This window comes from Mustela putorius, unplaced genomic scaffold (genome assembly GCF_011764305.1).
Source record: "Mustela putorius furo isolate JIRA1106 unplaced genomic scaffold, ASM1176430v1.1 tig00003923_pilon_pilon_pilon, whole genome shotgun sequence".
NCBI classification, from domain to species: Eukaryota; Metazoa; Chordata; class Mammalia; order Carnivora; family Mustelidae; genus Mustela; species Mustela putorius.
Genome location: NW_025422068.1, coordinates 12,810,671 through 12,836,033, shown reverse-complemented (window position 1 = coordinate 12,836,033; position 25,363 = coordinate 12,810,671). Strand labels below are relative to the sequence as shown.

The window sequence follows — 25,363 nt, the reverse complement described above, 5'->3', positions numbered from 1 at the left end:
AGAGCAGGTTCCAAGTCGCGGGCCCTGAGATGCAGGATCTTTTGCTTGTACCCCAAACCACGGCAGCAGCGGCTGTCTGGGCAGCTTCAGACCACCAGAGAGGTTCCAAGCAGCGATCACACACTGAGATTTTCCCGCTGGCCCAGGCTGGGAGTGCCTGGTCTTTCTGGGTCTAAAAGCACCCTGCTTGTGTGCACCTCTTTCAGGGAGGCTGTGGGTAACGCACGTGTTTCAGTCTCTGAGAACGGGATGCAGGTCCGAAAGCACCATGCTGGGTCTTCCCGCACCTCTTTCAGGGGAGAGTTTGAGGCCTGCCTCGTAGGCTCTTAAACAATGGCATGGGTCAAAGAGCACCAGCTGGGCCTCTGTGTACCTTTTTTAGGGGAGGATGAGGGGTGCGTGCATCTCAGGCTCTATAGCAGTGCTCCTGCGTTCTGCCATCTGGCATGGCTCCCATCCTCTCACAGGAGCTGGACCCCATGCGTTCTCGGGCACGCTGGCGGCTTGGGGACCAAGACCTGGTTTCTCCGCCTTACTCTGGCTCAGCACCAGGGAAGGCTGTCCTGGGATCAGGGACTTAAGCCCCTCTCCCTAGCTGCCCTGATTCCCACAATTTCCACCATGTGATCCTTTGCTACTTTGAAGTGCTTTCAACCAGTCTTTAAGTTAATGCTGGTCCACAGATGCAGGACACTCTGGCTCATATTAGGGGTATTACTTTCCAACTGGTCGCCTCTGGAGGCTCCTTCCCCCTTTTGTTTATCTTCCAATATCAGTTCGCCATTCCCACTCTGCTTAACCTCCCCACTGGTGTCTTCTGCCCCTGTAGAGATCCAGACATGTATAATTCTTATCTCAGGCTGATTTCATGGGTGATTGGAGTTCTTCGGTAGGTAATCAGCTCACTTTAGGGTACAGGTTTAAAAGGCACCTCTTCCTACTTCCCCGCCATCTTGTCCCCCTACAGACTTGAAATATAATTTTATATCTAACTTACTTTATTGTAAGCATACAGTATATTAGGGGTGCCTGGGTGGCTCATCAGTTAAGGATCTGACTTCAGCTCAGGTCATGATCTCAGGGTGTGGGATCAAGCTCTGTGTCAGGCTTCATGCTCAGGAGTCTTTTTGTCCCTCTCTCTTTCTCTACCCCTCCCCTTGCTGGTGTGCACTCTCTTTCTGTCTCTATCTCTCAAATAAATGAATAAAATTTAGAAAAATAATGCACTGGGTGTGATGGCATAAACAATGAATCTTGGAACAGTGAAAAATAAAATACAATTTAAAAAAAGAAAAAATCTATTTTTAAAATTCTGTATATTATATATATAACATACAAAATAGTTGTTAATTGTTACTAATAAGGCTTCCAATCAACAATAGGCTATTAGCACTTAATTTTGGGGGGATTGAAAAATTGTATGTGTACAAGAGAGTTGGCATCTTTAAATTCCATATTCTTTCTGTCAACGATATTGTCCTAAAATTTTTGAGTGTAACAGTTTTGTTTTTTTCTCGCTCTTTAGTTCTTTTTTTATGCTATGTTAGTCATCATACAGTATACCATTAGTTTTTGATGTAGTGTTCCATGATTCATTGTTTGCACATAACACTCAGTGCTCCATGCAATACATCTCCTTAATACCTGTCAGTGAGCTAACACATCCCCCCATTCCTTTCTCCTCTGAACATTTCAGTTTGTTTCCCAGGGTCCATAGTCTCTCAAGGTTTGTCTTTCCCTCTGATTCTCCCACTTCATTTTTTCCTTCCATCTTCTAATGTGCTCCATGCTATCTTTATGTTCCACATATAAGTGAAACCGTATGATGATTGTCTTTCTCAGCTTGACTAATTTCACTCAGCATAATATCTTCCAGTTCCATCCATGTCAATGCAAATGGTGGGTATTCATCTTCTCTGATGGCTACATTATATCCCATTGTACATATGGACCACATCTTCTTTATCCATTCTTCCGTGGAAGGGCATCTCAGCTCCAACAGTTTGCTTATTGTGGACATTGCTGCTATGAACATTGGGGTCCACGTGCCCCTTCTTTTTACTACATCTGTATCTTTGGGGTAAATGCCCAATAGTGCTATTGCTGGGTCATAGGGTAGTGCTATTTTTAAATTTTTGAGGAACCTTCATATTGTTTTTCCAAAGAGGCTGTACCAACTTGCATTCTTCAGTTCTTAAATATGCAACAGTACATCTCACTTCTCATACTTTATAAATATTTTTGGGACACATATGTAATAGAAAAAGTAAAAATATAAAACATTTTAGCAGCATCTAATAAAACTGAGAAGTGTATGATCTATAACTAATTCTATTTGTAACTACATACCAAAAACAATCTAGCTTATTGTATTTACATGTATACAGAGATTAACAGTGATGTATATTTTACAATATTTTGGGGTAGCAAAGAGTAAAAGACATCAGTTTTTAATATAAAGAAAAGTGGACTGGGGAAAATCGAAGGGGGAGATGAACCATGAGAGATTGTAGACTCTGAGAAACAAACTGAGGGTTTTGGAAAGGAGGGTAGTGCGGAGGGTAGTGGGCATAAACTTGGTGATGGTATTAAGGAAGGCACGTATTGTATGGAACACTGGGTGTGAGGCATAAACAATAAATCTTGGAGCACTGAAAAAATAAAATTGAATTAAAAAATACTTGGAGTAATGACCATATGGAAAGATGGTAAATAAACTTAATCAGTAAACTATAACCCTAAATATGTAATCTACATGAAAATGGTTATATTGACAAATATCTGTAAAATGTAGCCAATATTCGTGGATGATTATGAAAGACCCGTGGATCCCCTTACCCAAGAATTCAACACTGCCACAGGATGCAAACAGCAAGAGGTTCTTTATTGTTATGCAGGCGCCTGCTGGTGGTCAGCGCGGGCCTGCAGGTGGTCAATAGCTCCTGCTAGCTGAGCACACCAGGCTGGGGTGGTGCAGGATTTTTATAGACAGGTACAAACAAGTCCTGGATGGGATGGGGCCAATTGGCTGACAATTTGAACATTTGAAAAAAGGCATACTTGGTGTTAGTGGATTGGCTTTGGAAGACCCCCTCGCGGGAAGAGAAAGGCGGGAAGGGGAAACAAAGAGGGGAAGTTTGACCTTATTACTCAGCAGAAAGACATCCTGCCTACCTGACTATGCAGCCCCCTGTCTACGTGACCTACATGACCATGCAGCCCCCTTGCCTACGTGACCACGGCTATTAGGAGAGGGTATCTTGTTCAAACAGGAGTCAAGTGTCATGCCCTAAAAGCCAAGCGGTTACAGAAAGGCAAAAGAGCAGTTACATTGAATTCAACCCTGGGGGAAGGGTCTTTTCATTGCAAGGTCTTTTTACACAACAAAAAGCAGTTAATTAGTTAACAACGGGGGGGGGTGTCTTTCATTCCCCCCTTTTTCTTGATCATGGATAGAATCTTATATCCATTTGTCCTTTTCTTGCACTAAGTGGGGTGCAAGGCGCCAGCTTTTGCTTTCTCCTCAGCCAGCCTCCTGCTCCTTCATTTCTCCCTGAATAATCTTGACCCTGACATCTTTAAGGGGGTTGAAGGTGGAAGGTCTCATCTTCTGTAACTTCTTCGTGCTGAATAGGGGCGCAGAGCTGTCCCTACCTACTGGGGTCAATATTGATCAGGGTAGGAATGTATAAGGGAGTTACGAAAGGCAGCTGAATCCAGCGCTGACAGTGAAGAGGCGTCCTCGCGCGCGCGAGAGAAGGATTGTCTGCTGTGGGGGAAGTCATTGTAGCAATGGAGTCTCCGCACAAGTAGAGAAACAGTGAACAAAACAACGTATTAAATAAGAATGAGAAGCCCAAAAGGGAGATTCGGCCATATCCCTCCTTCAAACCAGGAACTTAACCAATCACTAAAAGAGAGAGAGGGACCTTGTAGAGCCTTAATCTGGGCATTCATATCCTTTATTAGTCCTGTGACATTTTTGTGATAGTCTGGGATGTACACACAACATTCTGTCTTGATAATTGCCCATGTGTCACCCTGGGCTGTTGTCAGGACATCTAAGGCCATCCTATTTTCTGGAGTGCCTTGGTATCTGTGAGACTTCCGTATTAAGTAGGGAGATTAGCTGGAGTGGTGATAAGTTTTAGTAATGCGCCCATGAATCCAGGCAAGTCCTAAAGTACAGCGACCTATCCACCCTGGAGGAAGCCAGGCCCACAGGTTAGTTCCACATATCCAGTGGGTTCCATTTGGAGCTGGCCATCTAATGCCAGGTCGCCTTTCCCAGTCAGTAGCAAACCAGTCAGTAGCCTGGAGTACTATTATTTGGGAACACACATTTCTAGTGAGCCATCCTAGACATCGTGTGTTATTTGCCCAAGTACCACTTGTATGATTCCTTTGTTCCCAGCGTAAAAAACTGCCTTCTGACTGAGCTGTCCAATCATGGGTGTAAGCCACAGATATGTATCCCAGATTTGATATATGCCATCCTTAGTATAGCGATGAGGAGGGTTTTGGAACTTAGGCCCATATTGGATTGGGGAGTTATGGCTTGATAGCAATCCCCTTTCCTTCCAAATAGCTCCATGAGCATGTAGTACCAGGAAAGCATATTTGGAGTCAGTGTTAATGTTTATTCTTAGGCTTTGGCAATTGCAAAGTGCTAGTGAGCACTATGGCACACCTAGCTTATCTTATTTCTTTTTTCTATGAAAACTATTGTCATCAGAAAACCAACTGTCATTCGTATTTTTAACAGGGGCATCTTAAAAATCTGGGCAAATACAGTAAGCAAGATCAATAAACTTTGAACATTTTTGCTCTATAGAGAAAGAAGTACAGTGGTCAGGTTCGGGCATACAGGTAACTAGGTTTAAAGTTTGACAAGTCTTAAGTATTATTTCCGGCATATCTGTTAGTGTAGCCCAGTATTTAGTAAGTCGGCCTCCATCATCCATTGGTGGTCTTTGGCTTCTAAGACAAATCTGGACCTGATGTGACATCATTACAGTCAGGGACTGTCCCATAGTGAGCTTTGAGGCTCTTTTTATGAGGAGGGCTGTTCTAGGCTTAGCTAAAGCATCTGTTTGCAATTGCACCTCAACAGAGGTGGCCTCTAGGATAAATATGACTAAGGATGAAACCAATAAGACGACCTCTGAGTGGTCCAACCTTAACAATATCCTGATTACAGAGGATCATTGTCAAGTGGGAGAAAAGTTGTCAAGAGACAAGGGGAGTTCCCAATGCATCATCCAATCCAATCATAAAGAAAGTGGGGTCATCCATTGTCTCCACAAGTCCATAGTTAATCCTATGGAGTGCAATAGGCTGGCTTTTAGGCAATTTCATTATCCCAGCCACACATAAGGTGTTAGTTAAGTTATATAATTGTAGGGAATTAATCCCATTTTCCAGTTGTTTAATCATGTGCCGTGGGGTCTGCGAATATCCCCACAAAACAGTAAGATCGACTAAAGAAGCTATTGTACAACTTCTCTGAAGTTTACCTCAAATTGTTTAGCTTAGATAAACATTTAAAGACAATCAAATCTAGAATTTAACATCCATAAAGGTGTGTTACTAAAACAATTTTTCTCTCTAAAATAACCCTCATTTACAAAGATAGCCAAATCAGGACTAATTCACTTGTGAAACAAATCCAGTTTTTACAAACTTGGCCTAATTGTTTACATAAGCTCAGCAAGAACAGTGAGTGTGATCAATAGATCTTTTAGAATCTGCTTTGCTGGAACTTCTTATAAGGAATCTCTAGGTTGAACTTTTAGTAGCCTCTCCGGGCCAGAAGCCAAGCCCTGTACTTGCCATCAGGCATGCCTGCAATACCTGTTAATTTGGGCGAATGCCTCTTCTGAGTCTCCGCACCTACCAAAGAGTGACATTCTTTACTCACCTGGTGAGGCTGCTGGGAACTCTGTAAGCAAGGTTTTCAGGCCAACAGTCCCAAGGGGCTTTACGGCTCCAGGTTTCATAAAGTCAACCTTAGTTCCTTAAAGCTGTCTGGTCATATCTGAGTCTTTTCAAATATGACATCCCAGTCAAAGCCTTGGTAAAATAACCAGTTTCCAATTCTTTCCTGTTACAAGGAGAACAGATTCTTATTGAACTTATGCAAATGACTGATTGCCATGGAAGAAAAAATACTTACTGAGACCTTTTGGTTTCAGAGGGTTCATATAGAGAGAAAAGCTTGAATGCTTTGAGCACTTTTACAAATGAGCACTTATACAGATAGTTACAGATAACTAGGAGGAAGTATCCCTAGTCTGGAAGAGAGAACATTATAGAGAACCAGCAATGTTTAAAGTAAGACAAAACATTAAGAGACACAACATTATAATCTTTTAGTTCATTTAGTCCCATGTTACTAAATCTGGTGAATGCGGCTTTAGTCAGTTTTGGAAATTCTTACCCATTTCAGTTTTAGGATTTTCAAGTATATCAAATATCTATATTTGTCCTGAACGTCCTTTATAGGAATCTCCTTGAAGATAAAACTCATTTTATAAGAGAATTAAAACAATTATAAATGACAAAAACTCAGAATGGATATGGGTAGAGCTAAAGAGACATGGGAATTTACAATTTAGCTGCAAGGAAATCAGGTTATTTCTGTGATACATAACATTTCCATAATTACAGTATCAAGCGGTGATCTCTCAAAACATTAAAACTTTAGGAAGTGCGTAGAATCTCTAGAATAGTTATAGTATTTTCCCAAATGTAATCCAAGTTTTATCATTGGTTCAGTAGTACTTCATGAGCAACTTCACATACCAAGGAAAAGCCTGAGTTAAAGAGATTTACAATTTAAATCCTGTCAACATTTCCTAAAATCTTAGAAAGTGTTGAAGCACATGCCTAAATATAATTAGGGATGTTAAACACCTGATAAAACTGAACATAGAAACTGTTTTTTCTGGGCAGGCAAAGAGAAAACCATTTACATTTTCTTAACAGCAGATCAATTGATCTAAGAAAACATTGTCCTTTTGAACAGAGACAATTTCAGTCTTCTACCAATGTACCTTTAAAACCCATTCATTTCAATCTTAATCCATTCTTGACCATAGCTAAAATTCCTTTTCTGAAGATTTCCCTTCACAAACCTTCTACAACTTTCCTTTGCATTCAGGTTTTGTCCCAAGCCATTTCCTTCCAAACAACCATCTCATTTAGGACAAAATTACCTTCCCTTACCTTCAACAAAATTTATTCCCATTCCTTAAATCTTTCTTACATATCTCCTACTTTCCTACATACAGTTTCCCTTTATTTCCATCAGTCTTAGTTACACTAAGCAGAACTTTGTATTCTTAGAAACACCTTTAGTTATTAACCAATTGTGAACTGCTACAACAGAATTCTTCAGGTGGCAATTTATCAATCAGTTAAGTGGCAAACAAGTTTACCAACAGATTTAAATACTCTTAGTTTCTTTGCAGTAAGAAGTCAAAAGCACAAACCTACATCCAGTAATTAACGACTTAGCTTTTTATCCTGTTTGGTTAAGATACAGATGTCCACAATTCAATTCCATTTGTCATCCAAGCGAAACTTTAAAACTTTCAGGTTACCAAAGACTTTGAAAGCTACTTCAGCAATTACCCATTAGAAATTTGAGAAAATTAACCACCAGTTTAGTCATTCCTTTGCTAACAAATTTTAACAAGTAACACAAGCTTATCTGACCTTCAGTAAACTGATAGAATAAAAGTTTCACATTTACTGCTGTAACTTCAAAGACAGGTCTTATCTTAATTAAACCAACAAACTCAACTTAGTTCCAACTCTGATTTATGTTCCACCTGGACCCACTCCACTTTGAATGTTTACCTGAGACATGCGTGGGAAGATCTGGAGTGGGGAGGTGTTAGGTCCAGGGGGTGTTGTTCTTGCTCCTTGACAGTGAAGAGAGAAGGAGCTGTGGTGCATGATCTAGAGGCCAGTCATGCAGGCTGCACACACGTTGGTACAGAAACACGTAAGGGGGAAACAGAAGAAACAAAGCGCCGCCAGGAGGCAGAGAAAGGATTCCCAGTTTTGGAGCTCCTAAGCCCCAACAGAGGAGCAGACGCCATGCTTTCCCACCAGCAAGGGGGGAGGGGTTAAGCAGTCTAAGTCAGGCCAGAGAACACAGGGAAACTTCCCCGAAACAAAGAGAGTTTCGGCAGCTGCTTGGGAATATTCCTTATAGTCTCTGTCTCAAGTTAGACTAACCCCAGCTGGCTCCAGTTAACCTTAATCAAGGGAAACACAAAGGGCGACGAGAAAGACACATAAAACAATTAACAAGCCGGCAAAGACAAACGCGCGCCATTTCGGTGCAACACCGAAAGTACAGATTCAGACGGCCGCGAGGAACTGCAAGTTTCCTCTGAGGCCTACAGACAGATGTATCCCTCGGATACTTGTGGGGCACCAAAAAACCGGGCCCCTCTGATCCCTGGGGCGTCCCCCAGGGTGGCAGGGGAGAAGTCCGAGTTCGTCAACTCCTTCTCAAGCTGCCCAGAATACAGAGCTACTACGCATAGTAGTACAGTCCTATACAGGCGTATAGGCAAGACAGAGGACAAACGAGAACACGAGACAGGAGACAAACGAGAACATGAGACAGGAGACAAAAACACAGTTATTAAAATTTAAATGCTGGCCAGCTTACCTCCCGGTGGGAGTCGGTTGGATCCTTGGGCAGGAGTCCGATGATCTCGGTGGGACCTCCAAATGAAAGACCTGCGGATCCCCTTACCCAAGAATTCAACACTGCCACAGGATGCAAACAGCAAGAGGTTCTTTATTGTTACACAGGCGCCTGCGGGTGGTCAGCAGCTCCTGCTAGCTGAGCACACCAGGCTGGGGTGGTGCAGGATTTTTATAGACAGGTACAAACAAGTCCCGGATGGGACGGGGCCGATTGGCTGACAATTTGAACATTTGAAAAAAGGCATACTTGGTGTTAGCGGATTGGCTTTGGAAGACCCCCCTCACGGGAAGAGAAAGGCGGGAAGGGGAAACAAAGAGGGGAAGTTTGACCTTATTACTCAGCAGAAAGACATCCTGCCTACCTGACTATGCAGCCCCCTGTCTACGTGACCTACATGACCATGCAGCCCCCTTGCCTACGTGACCATGCCCCGGCTATTAGGAGAGGGTATCTTGTTCAAACAGGAGTCAAGTGTCATGCCCTAAAAGCCAAGCGGTTACAGAAAGGCAAAAGAGCAGTTACATTGAATTCAACCCTGGGGGAAGGGTCTTTTCATTGCAAGGGGAGGAGGGGTACTTTTACACAACAAAAGAGCAGTTAATTAGTTAACGACGGGGGATGGGTGGTCTTTCAATTACATTGGGATTTTACCAAGGTTTCACCCTTCGGCTCAGGGTCCTGGAATCGAGTCCCACATCGGGCTCTCTGCTCAGCAGGGAGCCTGTTTCCTCCTATCTCTCTCTCTCTCTGCCTGCCTCTCTGCCTACTTGTGATCTCTCTCTGTCAAATAAATAAATAAAATCTTTAAAAAAAAAGTCACCAAAAAGGAGAAAAAAAAAAAAAGGGAAGCTTTTGCCAGCCTCGCTCCCAAGGGACAAGGGGAGTAGCAGTGGTTGTCAGGTTCCATAGCAGCTAAAACTGCTGGAAGGATGACCATAGGTGAGGGCAGAGCCTCAGAGGGGAGTATCTGACCATTAACAGTCTCTGCCTGATAGACAATGCTGAGGGTATCAATACAAAGATCTGTGTCTTCTAACCTTTAATCATTTGCTTGTGGGCTGTCACTGGCAAACCACGCAGAAGGCTGAGGAACAATTAACCCCTTCTGGTCACAGAACAAACATGCATGAGCTGGGGGGATAGAGACTCTTCAGCACAATGAAGATGTTTGTCCTCTTTCTTCAGTTTGTGGGCACTAAATCAGTCTATAACTATATAGTTTGTAAATTAAGACTTTGTAACAAAATTTAAAAATCATTGATTATTTGTACTACCAAAATAATCATTTATGTGAAGATACTTGTAACAGACACTATTTTATTTTCAAATAATTGCTATCAAGATTCAACAATGACATCACTAAGCTTATTAATAGGTGATTTATTTTGGAATTGGGGACATATCCATCCTATTGAATATAACCCAGTCTCCAAGCACTGAAATGGTAAGATCTTAAATTAGCTCACTGAAATTCACCAAAACAAAACAAACAAACCAAAAAAAAAAAAAAAGAAGAAGAAAAAAGAAAAAAAAAACATACAGCAGCCTGATTTTCTCACTAAAATAGAAGTTTAAATTACATAACTCAGATTTTTAACCATATCAATAGAGGTTTTCATTGTTGAAACTCAGTGTCAGGTACACTAAATTGTATGTTTACAGAAAATAACCTAAGAGGGGAAAAACAATCAAAGCTATGTTAAATGTTAACTTTAATGTATCTGATTATGTTTAAGAAGCGTAATTCTTTAGCCATCTCTAGAAAATAGTTTTGCTCATTATGTTTCTTCAAATGTTATTTTTGAACACATTTAAGAAAGCAAAAATTTTATGAAAAAAATAATGGAAGATTTTTCTATCCAATGAACAATATTAATTCTGAATTTGGATGAAGATTTCCAATAATGGTCTTTAATGTGCTCTAAAGGATGTAGAAACCTGAAACCTTGTTACCATGGGATAGACATGGTTCCTCTGGCTAGAGGTATCACTATCACAAACACATGAATAAATTAAAAAATTGAAAATGTTAAACTATTTTTGAGCAGCTACTTGTTTGATACTTGTAAGCAAGTGCATTTGAGTGCTTGTAGCTCTTCCATTTCAGTTTTTAACTCTAGATGCAGGAAATTTTAAACACAAATTCCAAGTATTAGGTGTTGTCTATAATTTGATAAATAACTTTACCAACTACATAAACTTGTAAACTTTTATTAGTAAAGACTGTGGAAATTGTATTTTAGACACATTCCCTAAAAAGAAGAGTAATTGTTATAAAAAAAAATTTATAGATTCTGGACACTAGTCCTTTATCTGATATGTCGTTTGCAAATATCTTCTCCCATTCTGTCAGTTGTCTTTTGATTTTGTTAACTGTTTCCTTTGCTGTGCAAAAGCTTTTGATCTTGATGAAATCCCAGTAGTTCATTTTTTCCCTTGCTTCCCTTGCCTTTTGCGTTGTTCCTAGGAAGATGTTGCTGCGGCAGAGGTCGAAGAGGTTGCTGCCCGTGTTCTCCTCAAGGATTTTGATGGATTCCTTTCGTACATTGAGGTCCTTCATCCATTTTGAGTCTATTTTTGTGTGTGGTGTAAGGAAATGGTCCAATTTCATTTTTCTGCATGTGGCTGTCCAATTTTCTCAGCACCATTTATTGAAAAGGCTGTCTTTTTTCCATTGGACATTCTTTCCTGCTTTGTCGAAGATTAGTTGACCATAGATTTGAGGGTCTATTTCTGGGCTCTCTATTCTGTTCCATTGATCTATGTGTCTGTTTTTGTGCCAGTACCATGCTGTCTTGATGATGACAGCTTTGTAATAGAGCCTGAAGTCCGGAATTGTGATGCCACCAACGTTGGCTTTCTTTTTCAATATCCCTTTGGCTATTCGAGGTCATTTCTGGTTCCATATAAATTTTAGAATTATTTGTTCCATTTCTTTAAAAAAGATGGATGGTACTTTGATAAGAATTGCATTAAATGTGTAGATTGCTTTAGGTAGCATAGACATTTTCACAATATTTATTCTTCCAATCCAGGAGCATGGAACATTTTTCCATTTCTTTGTGTCTTCCTCAATTTCTTTCATGAGTACTTTATAGTTTTCTGAGTATAGATTCTGTGTCTCTTTGTTTAGGTTTATTCCTAGGTATCTTATGGTTTTGGATGCAATTGTAAATGGGATTGACTCCTTAATATCTCCTTCTTCTGTCTTGCTGTTGGTGTAGAGAAATGCAACTGATTTCTGTGCATTGATTTTATATCCTGACACTTTACTGAATTCCTGTATAAGTTCTAGCAGTTTTGGAGTGGAGTCTTTTGGGTTTTCCACATATAGTATCATATCATCTGCGAAGAGTGATAATTTGACTTCTTCTTTGCCGATTTGGATGCCTTTAATTTCCTTTTGTTGTCTGATTGCTGAGGCTAGGACCTCTAGTACGATGTTGAATAGCAGTGGTGATAATGGACATCCCTGCCGTGTTCCTGACCTTAGCGGAAAAGCTTTCAGTTTTTCTCCATTGAGAATGATATTTGCGGTGGGTTTTTCATAGATGGCTTTGATGATATTGAGGTATGTGCCCTCTATCCCTACACTTTGAAGAGTTTTGATCAGGACGGGATGTTGTACTTTGTCAAATGCTTTTTCAGCATCTATTGAGAGTATCATATGGTTCTTGTTCTTACTTTTATTGATGTGTTGTATCACATTGACTGATTTGCGGATGTTGAACCAACCTTGCAGCCCTGGAATAAATCCCACTTGGTCGTGGTGAATAATCTTTTTAATGTACTGTTGAATCCTATTGGCTAGTATTTTGTTGAGTATTTTCGCATCTGTGTTCAACTCAACACCCAAAGAACAAATAATCCAATCAAGAAATGGGCAGAAGACATGAACAGACATTTCTGCAAAGAAGACATCCAGATGGCGAACAGACACATGAAAAAGTGCTCCATATCACTCGGCATCAGGGAAATACAAATCAAAACCACAATGAGATATCACCTCACACCAGTCAGAATGGCTAAAATCAACAAGTCAGGAAATGACAGATGCTGGCGAGGATGCGGAGAAAGGGGAACCCTCCTACACTGTTGGTGGGAATGCAAGCTGGTGCAGCCACTCTGGAAAACAGCATGGAGGTTCCTCAAAATGTTGAAAATAGAACTGCCCTATGACCCAGCAATTGCACTATTGGGTATTTACCCTAAAGATACAAATGTAGTGATCCAAAGGGACACATGCACCTGAATGTTTATAGCAGCAATGTCCACAATAGCCAAACTATGGAAAGAACCTAGATGTCCATCAACAGATGAATGGATCAAGAAGATGTGGTATATATACACAATGGAATACTATGCAGCCATCAAAAGAAATGAAATCTTGCCATTTGCGACAACATGGATGGAACTAGAGCGTATCATGCTTAGCGAAATAAGTCAAGCAGAGAAAGACAACTATCATATGATCTCTCTGATATGAGGAAGAGGTGATGCAACATGGAGGCTTAAGTGGGAAGAAGAAGAATAAATGAAACAAGATGGGATTGGGAGGGAGACAAACCATAAGTGACTCTTAATCTCACAAAACAAACTGAGGGTTGCCGGGGGGAGGGGGTTTGGGAGAAGGGGGTGGGATTATGGACATTGGGGAGGGTATGTGATTTGGTGAGTGCTGTGAAGTGTGTAAACCTGGTGATTCACAGACCTGGACCCCTGAGGATAAAAATATATGTTTATAAAAAAAAAAAATTTAAAGTGATTTTTTTTGTTGTTGTTGCTGAGGTTTTTTGGTTGGGAAAATTGTACATCCACATGCAGAAGAATGAAACTGGATCATTTCTTTGCACTACACATAAAAATAGGGTCAAACTGGATGATAGAACTAAATATGAGACAGGAATCCATCAAAATCCTTGAGGAGAACATAGGCAGCAACCTCTTTGACTTCAGCCAAAGCCACTTCTTACTAGACATGTCTCCAAATGCAAGGGAAACAAAGGCAAAAATGAACTACTGATACTTCATCAAGATAAAAAAAAAAAAAACCCTTTTGCACAGCAAAGGAAAAAGTCAACAGAACCAGAAGACAACTGACAGAATGGGAGAAGATATTCACAAATTAGGGGCTAATATCTCAAATATATAAAGATTTTATGAAACTCAGTAAGTTCCTTGGAACAAATAATCCAATCAAGAAATGGGCAGAAGACATAAACAGACATTTCTGCAAAGAAGACATCAAAAAACCAACAGACAAATGAAAAAGTGCTCAATATCGCTTGGCATCAAGGAAACACAAATCAAGACAATGGGATAGGACCTCATACCAGTCATAATGGTAAAATTAAGTCAGGAAATGACAAATGTTGTCCAGGATGTGGAGAAAGGGGAATCCACCTCCACTGTTGGATGGAAGGCAAGATGGTGCAGTCTCTTTGGGACACAACATGGGGGTTCCTCAAAAAATTGAAAATAGAGCTACTCTATCACCCAGCAATTGCCCTACTGAGTATTTACCCGAAATATGTAGGAATCCAAAGGGACATCTTCTTCCCAGTGTGTATAACAGCAATGTCCTCAATAGCCAAACTGTGGGAAGAGCTCAGATCCATCAGCAGATGAATGGATAAATAAGATGTGATTATACAAACTCACACACACACACACACACACACACACACCACAATGGAATATTACACAGCCATAAAAAATGATATCTTGCCATTTACAATAATGTGGATGGAACTAGAGGATATTATGCTAGATAAAATAAGTCAATCAGAAAAAAGATAATTTTCATATGATCTCACTGATATGTGGAACTTAAGAAATAAGGCAGAGGTTCATAGATGAAGAGAGGAAATAAATGGTTCAGGACAAAATCAGAGAGGGAGACAAAGTATAAGAGACTCTTAATCTCAGGAAACAAACTGAGGATTGTTAGATGGGAGGGCAGTGGATGAATGCAGAGACTGAATGATGGAAATTGGGGAGCATATGTGTTGTGGTAAGTTCTGTGTGTTATGTAAGACTTATGAAACACAGACTTGTACCCCTGAAACAAATAATATATTATATGTTAATAATAAAAATAAAATTTTTAAAATTATAAAATCTTTGTAATAATGTAGCTCAATACCACATTTTGTTTTATTTTGTCTCATTTTATTCTTCACATCTGGGTGTTGTAAATGGAACCATGAAATGTATCATTATAGTCATAAAACTGAGGGGTGATACATACATTTCTTAATTACTTTAGAGTGTCCATATTGTATTCAGTTTTATTGCAACAAAAAATATTGAGAATTGGTTTTCTGCTATCGTTTTCCAAAACACTGCAAGATCTTTGTTTTACAATCATGAACTAATCATGTGTGTCAAGAGGAAAATTAATCCGTACTTTTGAAACTGTCTGATTTTTCACAAGTTGGACACAGCCCCATTATAAAATGGTAGATATATAACCATGTCTGTGGTTTTATGGACCAGGTTCAAAAGGCCCCACATATTCCAAATATACCATTCCTCCATCCAGTCCATTCTGGTGTCAAGGCATGGTCCATTCAATTTAGATCAACACCATCTACTTCACCATCTTTGCTCACTTCGTCTCTCTACTTGCAGCGCTGCACTTCCCCAAATGACCACTAATTTAACATTTCTAAAGTGCAGATCTAATCATTTTGCTGCTGCTTGTAAAACTCTGGGTCACAGAAGGGCAAGAAAGATTTATATAAACTAAAGTAGGAAAGAATGAGCGATTGAAACATTTATCCCTTATGCTTTGCCAACCTTCAGACATTTGCACATGTTGTGCCTTTTCTGTGGCATATTGTCCCTGAGAACGTCCCTTCTGCCACAGTCTCCTGTACTTATCTGAGGGAACATCTAGTCAACATTTGTACTGAGTTACAGAGGCTGATCTCAGTCCCCTTTTTTGACCAAATCCATGTATCACAGCTAGAACAGATGTGTACTTATGAGTCATACACTTTCTGCATTAGCATCATATATATATTAGGCTTATCATAATTGAATGGTACCTCTTTCCATATAAAACTATAGAGGTTCAAATTCCTTGAAAACAGCAACCATATAGTGCTCAAACTTTAAACTCATTTAGCTGTTATTTTGGATTATAAGAGTTTAAGTATTTATTGAATAAATGACAAAGTTTGTATATTTGATATCATGCTTCTCTTTTTTTTTGTTCAATAAAGTACATACTTCAAAACTCGATTCAGACATCACCTCAAGCAGGGAATCTCCCCTAAATCTTCCTTTCATCCTGAGTTCATATTTGTCCCGCAATTTCTTATGCAAGCATAGATACAAAACCTACATTTTAACCACTAGGTGCTTTCAGTTTTGGACCATGTCCACATAGTGCATATCATTGTGGTCTAGCAAACTAAGGGATGATACAAAGTATGGAGATTACAGGATTGTCACAATAATAATTAGTCACATTGAAATGAGCATATTTTATAAGATTGCCACTTACACTGTCAGCAAACAGAATACAAAGTTTAAAAATGTAGGACAACTGATATTTTAACTGTGTGGAATAGTTTTTACACTTAGAGAAAAAGTAGTATGAGTAAGAATGGTATAAACCACAGCCACATACCTTTTACCCAGACTCAACAGTTAGCTTTTTTTTAAACCTCTTTCTCTTCATCACCCTTCTCTCACTCCCTCATTTCAATCAATTACATAGAATCACATGATCTTTCTCTCTCTAAATATTTTATTATGTATTTACTAAGAATATGGGTGTTCTACAGAGTCAGAGCGAAGTTATCAATTTCACTAAATATAACATCACTATAATATAATTGTATGATATGTTTTGAAAGAATAAGAATTAGAAAATTAAAAAGTTTTTTAAAAAATAAAAATAAAAATATAAAAAAGAGGTTTCTTTTTTAATACAGGGAGGCAATATAACAGGTTCCTACTATATAGTTTCTTTTAAAAAAATATTTTTCTTATTTGAGAGAGAGAGAATGAGTGGGAGGGAGGGGTAGAAGGAGAAGTGGACTCCTCACTGAGCAGGGAGCCCAGTGTACAGTTTGATCCCAGAACTCTGGGATCATGACCTGAGCCAAAGGCTGATGCTAACCTACTGAACCATCCAGGTGCCCTTACTTTATAGTTTCTTGAAAGACAGGTCCCACATTCAACATTTTCTTCAGAGCTCCCATAACATCCTTATTTCTTAGACTATAGACCAAAGGGTTGAGCACGGGAGTGAGTATGGTGTAAAAGACAGATACCATCATGTCCTTCTCTGGTGTATGGTAGGAGCTGGGGAGCATGTAAGTATAAATGGCAGCCCCATAGAAGAGGATGACCACAGTCATGTGGGAAGAACAAGTGACAAAGGCCTTCTTCTGTCCTTCTACTGAGTTCATCCTATGGATGGTGATGAGGATAAAGTAGTAAGATCCTGAAATGACTATCACAGGAATGAGAAGCATAAGGACACAGCACAGGTACATGAAAATCTCATAGACGGAAGTGTCTGAACAAGAGAGTTTCAATACAGCAGGGACTTCACAGAAAAAATGATGTATCTCTCGAGATCTGCAGAAGGGGAAGGTCATGGTGATGGGAGTAAACAAGAAACCATCCACTGAACCCAGGAGCCAGCAGCCAGATGCTAGAAGGTGTAACACCTGATGGTTCATGAGGACAGGGTAATGAAGAGGATCGCAGATGGCCACATAGTGGTCGTAGGCCATGGAGGCTAGAAGAAAAAATTCTGAACCTGCTAGTGTCACATAGAGAAACATTTGTATCCCACATTCTATGTCTGAGATCTTGTTCATACCCATGACTTGGTCTATGAGCATCTTGGGCACAGTAACAGAAATATACATCATGTCCATGAGAGATAGCTGGCTAATGAAAAAATACATGGGTGTGTGGAGGTGGGCATCAGAATGTATCAATAGAATCAAGATGGTGTTTCCAGACAAGGCCATTAGGAAAAGCACGAAAATGACCAAAGAAAGGAGAGCTGGGTGTTTGGATTCACTGAATATTCCCACCAGGGTGAAATCTGATCTCCCAGTGTGGTTAGCTAGCCAGTTGGTGTTCTCCATGTGATTTCACCTGGGCAACCAAGGGAAGCTTTGGGATTAATGAATCAATCACGAAACACCACCCACTGAAATAAATGTGTTGAGAGAGAAAGAGAACCCAATTACATTATCAGAAAAAAAATTCCATGGTTTTATAGATTTAGAGAATACAAATTATCTGTAATTATATAAATTTACCATTTGGGTGGTTGCATTGTTCATTGTGTCATGAGTTTTCCTTTTGCTATAGTATCCTTTACGAAGAAGCATATAGATTATTTTAGGTTAGCTATTGCCCTAACCAAACACAAAAGATGAATCAAAATGTAAAAAATATATATATGTATATGTACATATGTATACATATATCTGTATATATTTATATACAGATATATAATATATATATTTTATATATAAAATATATATATATATTTTATATATATATATATATATATATATATATATATATATATATAAAATCACCCTTTCTGGAATTCCTATTGTAGATAATCAAAATATCATTATCTCTCAGGTCTAATAATCCAACTGAATTTTATATTTTAAATTCATTTATTTGGGGGTGCCTGGGTGGCTCAGTGGTTTAAGCCGCTGCCTTCTGCTCAGGTCATGATCTCAGGGTCCTGGGATCGGGTCCCGCATTGGGCTCTCTACTCAGCAAAGAGCCTGCTTCCCTCTCTCTCTCTCTGTCTGTCTCTCCATCTGCTTGTGATTTCTCTCTGTCAAATAAATAAATAAAATCTTTAAAATAAATAAATAAATAAATAAATAAATAAATAAATAAATTCATTTATTTGACAGAGAGTGAGCAAAAGCAGGGAGAGCAGCAGGCAGTGTGAAAGGGAGAAGCAGATTCCCTGCTGAGCAGGGAGCCAATACGGAACTCAATACCAGGAACACAGATCATGACCCAAGCCAAAAGGAGATGCCCAGCTGACTGAGTCACCCAGGTGTCCCTTCAACTGAAATCTTAAAAATTCTTTAAGGTGCATTCTATATAAGAAAAAAAATATTATTAATTTTGTATAAGAAAAAATAATTCCACAGTGCACAGAAATATCAAATCATTACCTTGTAAAACTGAAACTAGTAGAATTTTATGTCAGTAATACCCCAAAAAGAACAATCTAATGAACCAGGAAACATTATGTCAAAAACTAATGATTCACTAATTGAATTTAAATTTAAAAAAAGAAAAAAAATATATAATAAAGCAGAATAAAAAGTAACCTCAACAAAATTTGGGGAAAATCTATATGAAATTCTTGAACCCCACAGTGAGGCACTGTGATTGTATGGGGTAACCCACAAATCCCCCCAAACAGATCATGATCCTAACCAATGACCAAACCCTTAGATAGCCTAGGGTCACCATTTTGGAGCTGCAACTCTGAAGCCAGACTGGCTGTGTGTCCAGCTTATCCTCTATGCACTCTACCTCCATTCATTCTACATACATAAAAAAGAGGAAAAGAATAATGCTATATCATGCATATGTTTAGGATTAAATGAGGAAAGTGCTTGACCATTACTGGTTACAGATGACTTATGAATAAAATAGTTAATAGGTACAGTAATAATTATGCAGAATCTATGTAAGAGATGGCTGCTACTATTATCATTTGAAAATATGAGATCCATTATGTCAGTTCACAAGTTTAATATTTATTTATGCATTTAAAGATTTGATTTGGACCATTTCTGTAGTCCTAAATAACTTACGAGTGTATATGTGTATATATGTATTATACATATATATGTATATATATATATATACTTATTATATACATGTATAATTATTCTATAAAAATAAACTTTAAGATATCTATACTATATATTTTAAATACATAATATTTAATTATATATATAATAAGATAAGATATTATTTTACCCCTAAAATAAGATACATAATAAGATATATATATCTTATTTTTTATGGATATATCTTTTTTTATTGCTAAAATAAGATATATTATATATATATTGTATATCGTATTTTAGCGATAAAATAAGATATATATAATAATATATATTATTACCCTTATAAATAAGATAAATAAGATATTGATAATATATATTATGAATATATATAAATAATATAATATAATATAAAAAGATAAAGATAAATATAAAGATAAATGAAGATATAGATAAAGATAAATATAAATTTATATATAAATATAAATTATAAATATATAATAATTACAATATAATATAAATAAGACATATAATAAGATATACATATCTATATATGTAATAAGTTATATATATCTTATTTTATCGCTAAAATAAGATATACCTACATATCTTATTTTAACCCTGATTAAGCAGAACTTTATGAGAAATCTATCTAATTTGTATCCAGTACATGTTTTTCCAAGTTGAAATTCATCTTAGAATTTCTACTATCTACTTACATTTCAGAGGACAGGAAGTAGTATTTAGACAGTCATTGCTATTTATCAGAGAAGGCTTTAGTTGTTTCCCCAAATGTTATCTGCTTTAATGCACATAGCAATTAATTGTTCATGGAACTGAGATTCAGAGAGCAAAGTTGAACAACACTATGATATTTCTGACTCCAATTTACCATTTACTTCTTTATCTTGCTGTTCACAGCCAGCCTCTCTATCAGATGCTAAAGATGAATCAAAAATATTTAAATCTAATTACAGTTAATGAGGTCACAGTCAGTCTATTCAGAGACAAAAATAGAAATGCAATTTAAAGCAGAATTCTAAGATAGCTACAAAATAAATAAAAACAATTAGCACAAAATACATCTGACCTTTCTTCAGAGAATAATACCTCCTTTGACATTTTCTGTTCTGAAGTTTGAACTTTTGCAAACTTTTAATTTCTGACATGTCAAATCTCAAAATTCAGAAGTCCTTACTAAGAGGAAGCAAATATCGAGTCCTCTTTCTGGGAAGGGCTTAGAGGCAGTTATCATGTCTAGATATTTCGAGAAGAATTTACAATTTCTATGTTTTTTATGCTTTTTTAAAAATATATTTTATACTTTTTTTCATAATTCTAAGACTAATTAAAACATCAAATTATTAATATTCTCAGTTGATAAAGCAGTTGAGAACACTGCAAATGATTTTGAGTTCTTAATATAGATATTCAACAAATTTTGACAAATTGCATCAACAACAATAGCCTTTCTATCACATCTCACCCTCACTGAAAGATGAAATTTGAGACCTGTGAAAAATAAAAACATAGCCTGATAAATTACAAAACACATCTGCTGACAAAGTCTGTATTTGTGGTCAAAATAAATTAATAATCAGCACAGTGAGCAATAAATGTGAAGGCCTTGAAACCGCTTGCTGAGTGAATGAAGGGAGACCACAAAGGTACTTGGGGTTTACTGAGAAATCTTTGCTGTGCTTTTGTAAATGTGGGTCCTGCCATTAAGACACACTGAACGGTCCACCTGGGATACCAGACACAAAAGTGAACACTGTCTGTTGTATGCATGGTGACTGGCCCTTCTGTTCATAGTTACTCCTTTCTAATATAATTCCTTGAGCTTCATATAAACAACTTAACGCATATTTAACATGTAAATTCATTGACAGTGGTGGTGGATTAATGTTAAACTTTATTTGAAGCTGACAGCATCCTAGGAATTGTTCTAATGCTTTATCATATTTTATCTTTCCCAAGACTCTCTACATCTTATTTTCTCAATTTACACAGTAAGGAATTCATATTCTTATGGTCTGCTTAACCGAGCACAACTACACTGAGTTGAGCCCACAGGCTGTAACTATGCCTCAGAATTTGGGGGGACCTGGTCTTCCCTACATAGTAGATAATTTGGGTATTAGGTCACCCACTGTCAGTTTCATTAGAAAATATAAATACGATTGAGATATTTATTTCTAACCCTCAAAAATTATCTCCACTCAAAGTAAAATCAATAGCTCATCTGCAAAATTTCAATTTCAGGAAAACAAATACATTATCCAATTATATAGGAAATGTGTAATATTCTTCTGTATGCAAATAATTAGAAAGCAAAAATACATTTTTTTAATGTGCTATACAAAAAGATTCAAGAGAAAAGGTAAATTTGTCTTTTCCACTTACAAATAGGTAAAAAGAAAATTAAGGACATATTTTCAACAACTATAATGGAGAATATCAGAAGCAGAAGTCAAGACAGTTAGAAAATAATCACCCTTTTTTTTCTTGCAGTTCTGTCTGCTTCTCTGGTTGAATCCAGTCTCATTCAGATGGGCAAATAGAGTGTGACCAGGTTAAGTGTACAGAGAGAAGTAGGAGGGCTTTACTATGCCCATTAAGTGAGTGGATGAATGTTTTCTGTCAATAAATCCCCTCTGAGACGATAGAGAAGAATGCAATTATAAGAGCTGAAGAAACTAATAGCTATCCTTATTGCACTGTCCTGCTTTTTGCTGATGTCTTTTAAAAAATATTTTATTGTTCATCTCAATATGTATCAAAACCGTAACTGAATTAACAATATTCACACATTGCATTACTAATGAATTTTTGGCTATGACATATATGAGTTAGTTTTTTTTTTTTTTAAGATTTAAAAAATCTATTATTTGTTTGAAAGACAGGGATCACAAGTAGACAGAGAGGCAGGCAGAGAGAGAGGAAGGGAAGCAAGCTCCCTGCTGAGCAGAGAGCCCGATGTGGGGCTTGATCCCAGAACCCTGGGATCATGACTGGAGCTGAAGGCAGAGGCTTTAACCCACTGAGACATGAGTTAGTTTTTATGTAGCCTTTTCATTTTACAAAATATATATTTCATGTATATGTGAATATATTTTTTTTCTCATTTTAGGTTTAAGGTAAATATTTGAAATATATATATTTATTTTTTCCTTTTTACTGATGTACAATCTGAAATTCATAGTTCACTACATTTTTCAAAGATAATATCATTAATTAGTACTATGGTTGAAACTAAAATTGAGATCATCTTCACATTTTTAAAATTTAGATCCCAATATATTAGTGTTATTCTGTATCTTTGACTACAGTCTTTAGCTTAAAATCTAATTTATCTGATATGAGAATTGCTACCCCAGCTTTCTTTTGAGGCCCATTGGCAGGAAAGATGCTTCTCCATCCCTTCACTTTCAGTCTGAATGTATCTTTAGGTTCCAAATGTGTCTCTTGTAGACAGCATATGGACAGGTCCTGTCTTTTCATCCAGTCTGCAACCCTGTGCTATTTTATGGGAGAATTTAGGCTGTTCACGTTGAGAGTGATTATTGAAAGATTAGTTTTTATTGACATCCTGTTGCCTGTGAAGTCCTTGTTTCTATAGATTGCCTCTCCAAGTTTCTGTTCTATGACACTCTTGGGTTATTTCTTCTTTTATAGAACCACCCCTTAATATTTCTTGTAGTGCTGGCTTGGTGGTCACATACTCCTTTAAATCTTGCCAGTCTTGGAATCTCTTTATCTCTCCTTCCATTCTGAATGTCAGCCTTGCTGGATAAAGTGTTCTTGGCTGCGTGTTCATCTCATTTAGTGCCCTGAATATGTCTTGCCAGGCCTCTCTGGCTTCCCAAGTTTCTGTGGCCAGGTCTGACGTTATTCTGATGGTCCTGCCTCTGTACATAGAGAATCTCTTCCCCTAGCTGCTCTTAAGACATTCTCTCTGAATTTATGACTGGTGAAATTCACAGTTATTTGCCTGGAGGTCTTTCTACACTCGTTGATCTTGGGGGCTGACCTTTCTGCCTCTAGGACATGAACACTTCTTCCACTACCCAGATTAGAAAAATTTTCATCCAGTGTTTATTATATGTTCAACTATGTGTTCAACTATATGTTCTAGTCTTCTCTTTTTCCCCAGCCCCCTAAAGGATCCCAATAATTCTGACATTGGAACGTGTCATGCCATCATTTATTTCCCTAATTCTGTTTTCATGACTTCTAAGCTGTTTTTTTTCCAGGACTCTTCCTGATCCTTCTTTTCTATCAGGTTTTCTTCTAGATCACTAATTTTATCTTCTGCCTTGGTTACCCTAGCTGTCAGAGTAGGTAGACTAGATTGGATCTCATTGATAGCATTTCTAACTTCTGCCAGGTTGGCTCTCACTTCCACCCTTTGTCAGTCTATGTTGCCACTAATGGTCTTCTCCAACCTAGCCATTACCTGGATAATTGTTACCATGAGTTCCTTTTCCAACATATAGTTTATGTACATATCCCATAGTTCTGTGGCAGAGGTCACAGTCTGAATTTTCCTCTGCTGGGTGTTCCTAAATTGTTGATTGTATACTTTCTGTTGTTATTCACATGGAATCTATATTACTTTAATATTACATTGATTTATTATTACAATTTTTTCTAATTTTTTAAATTTTTTACAAAAAATTATAAGTAGAATGTGTCACAGGAATAAAAATCAAAGCATAAGGAACACAGTCAATTATACTGTGATGTATGTGAGGCTTGTGTTTTCACAGTATAATGTATAAACTTTTCAAATCATTAAATTGTACACCTGAAACTGATGTAATATTTTGTATCAACTAGACTTAGTTCTTTTGAGACTTTCCTTTGTGTTCTTTCTTTTTTTTTTTTTTTTTTTTTTTTAATAAGGGCATCATTAATTTTTGGTATAGTGTTCCACGTGGCAGGATACAAAATCGATGCACAAAAATCAGTTGTATTTCTGTACACAACAGTGTAAATGGAGAAACAGAAAATAAAGAATCTATTCTATTTACAAGAACCATAATATAATTAGGAATAAACCTAACCAAAGAGGTAAAGGATCTGTACCTTAGAATCTAAAGAACACTGATGAAAAAAAAATGGACCAAGACATAAAATATTGGAAAAATATTCCATGCTCATGGATTGGAAAGAATACACATTGTTAAAATGCCTAAGCTGCCTAGAGCAATGAACACTTTCAAAGAAATTCCTATCAAAATATCAGTGACATTTTTCACAAAGATGGAACAAACAGTCCTAAAATTTGCATGGAACAAGAAAAGACCCTGAATCACAAGGTCACAAACAAAGCTGGGGGCATCACAATGGGTTACCTCAAGCTATATTACAAAGTTTTGATCATCAAGGCAGCATATTATTGGCACAAAAACAGAAACATAGATCAATGAAGCAGAATATAGAACCAGAGATGGACTTTGAACTCTACTGTCAACTAATCTTCAACAACAAAGAAAGACTATTCAATGGGAAAAAGTCAGTCTCTTCAATATATGATGCTTGGAAAATTGGACAACCACATGGAGAAGAATGAAACTGGGTCATTCTCTTACACCATGCACAAAGATAAACTCAAATTTGATGAAAGACCTAAGTGTGAGATAGGAATCCATCAAAATGTTAGAGGGTAACAATGGTAGTAAACTGTTTGACATTGGACACAACAACTTCTTTCAAGACACATCTCTAAGGTCAAGGGAAACAAAAACAAAAATGAACTTTTGGAACTTCATCAAGATAAAAACATGCACAGAAAAGGAAACAGTCAGCAAAA

The 25,363-nt window shown here is 37.6% G+C and overlaps 1 protein-coding gene across 1 annotated transcript; it reads right to left on the bottom strand.

The window, feature by feature from the left end:
• Positions 1-16,887: 16,887 nt before the first annotated feature.
• On the bottom strand, positions 16,888-17,850 carry LOC123388907 (olfactory receptor 2T4-like). Its single transcript, XM_045069331.1, has one exon. The coding sequence runs from the start codon at positions 17,848-17,850 to the stop codon at positions 16,888-16,890; it is 963 nt and encodes a 320-aa protein (XP_044925266.1).
• Between the last annotated feature and the right edge of the window lie 7,513 nt (positions 17,851-25,363).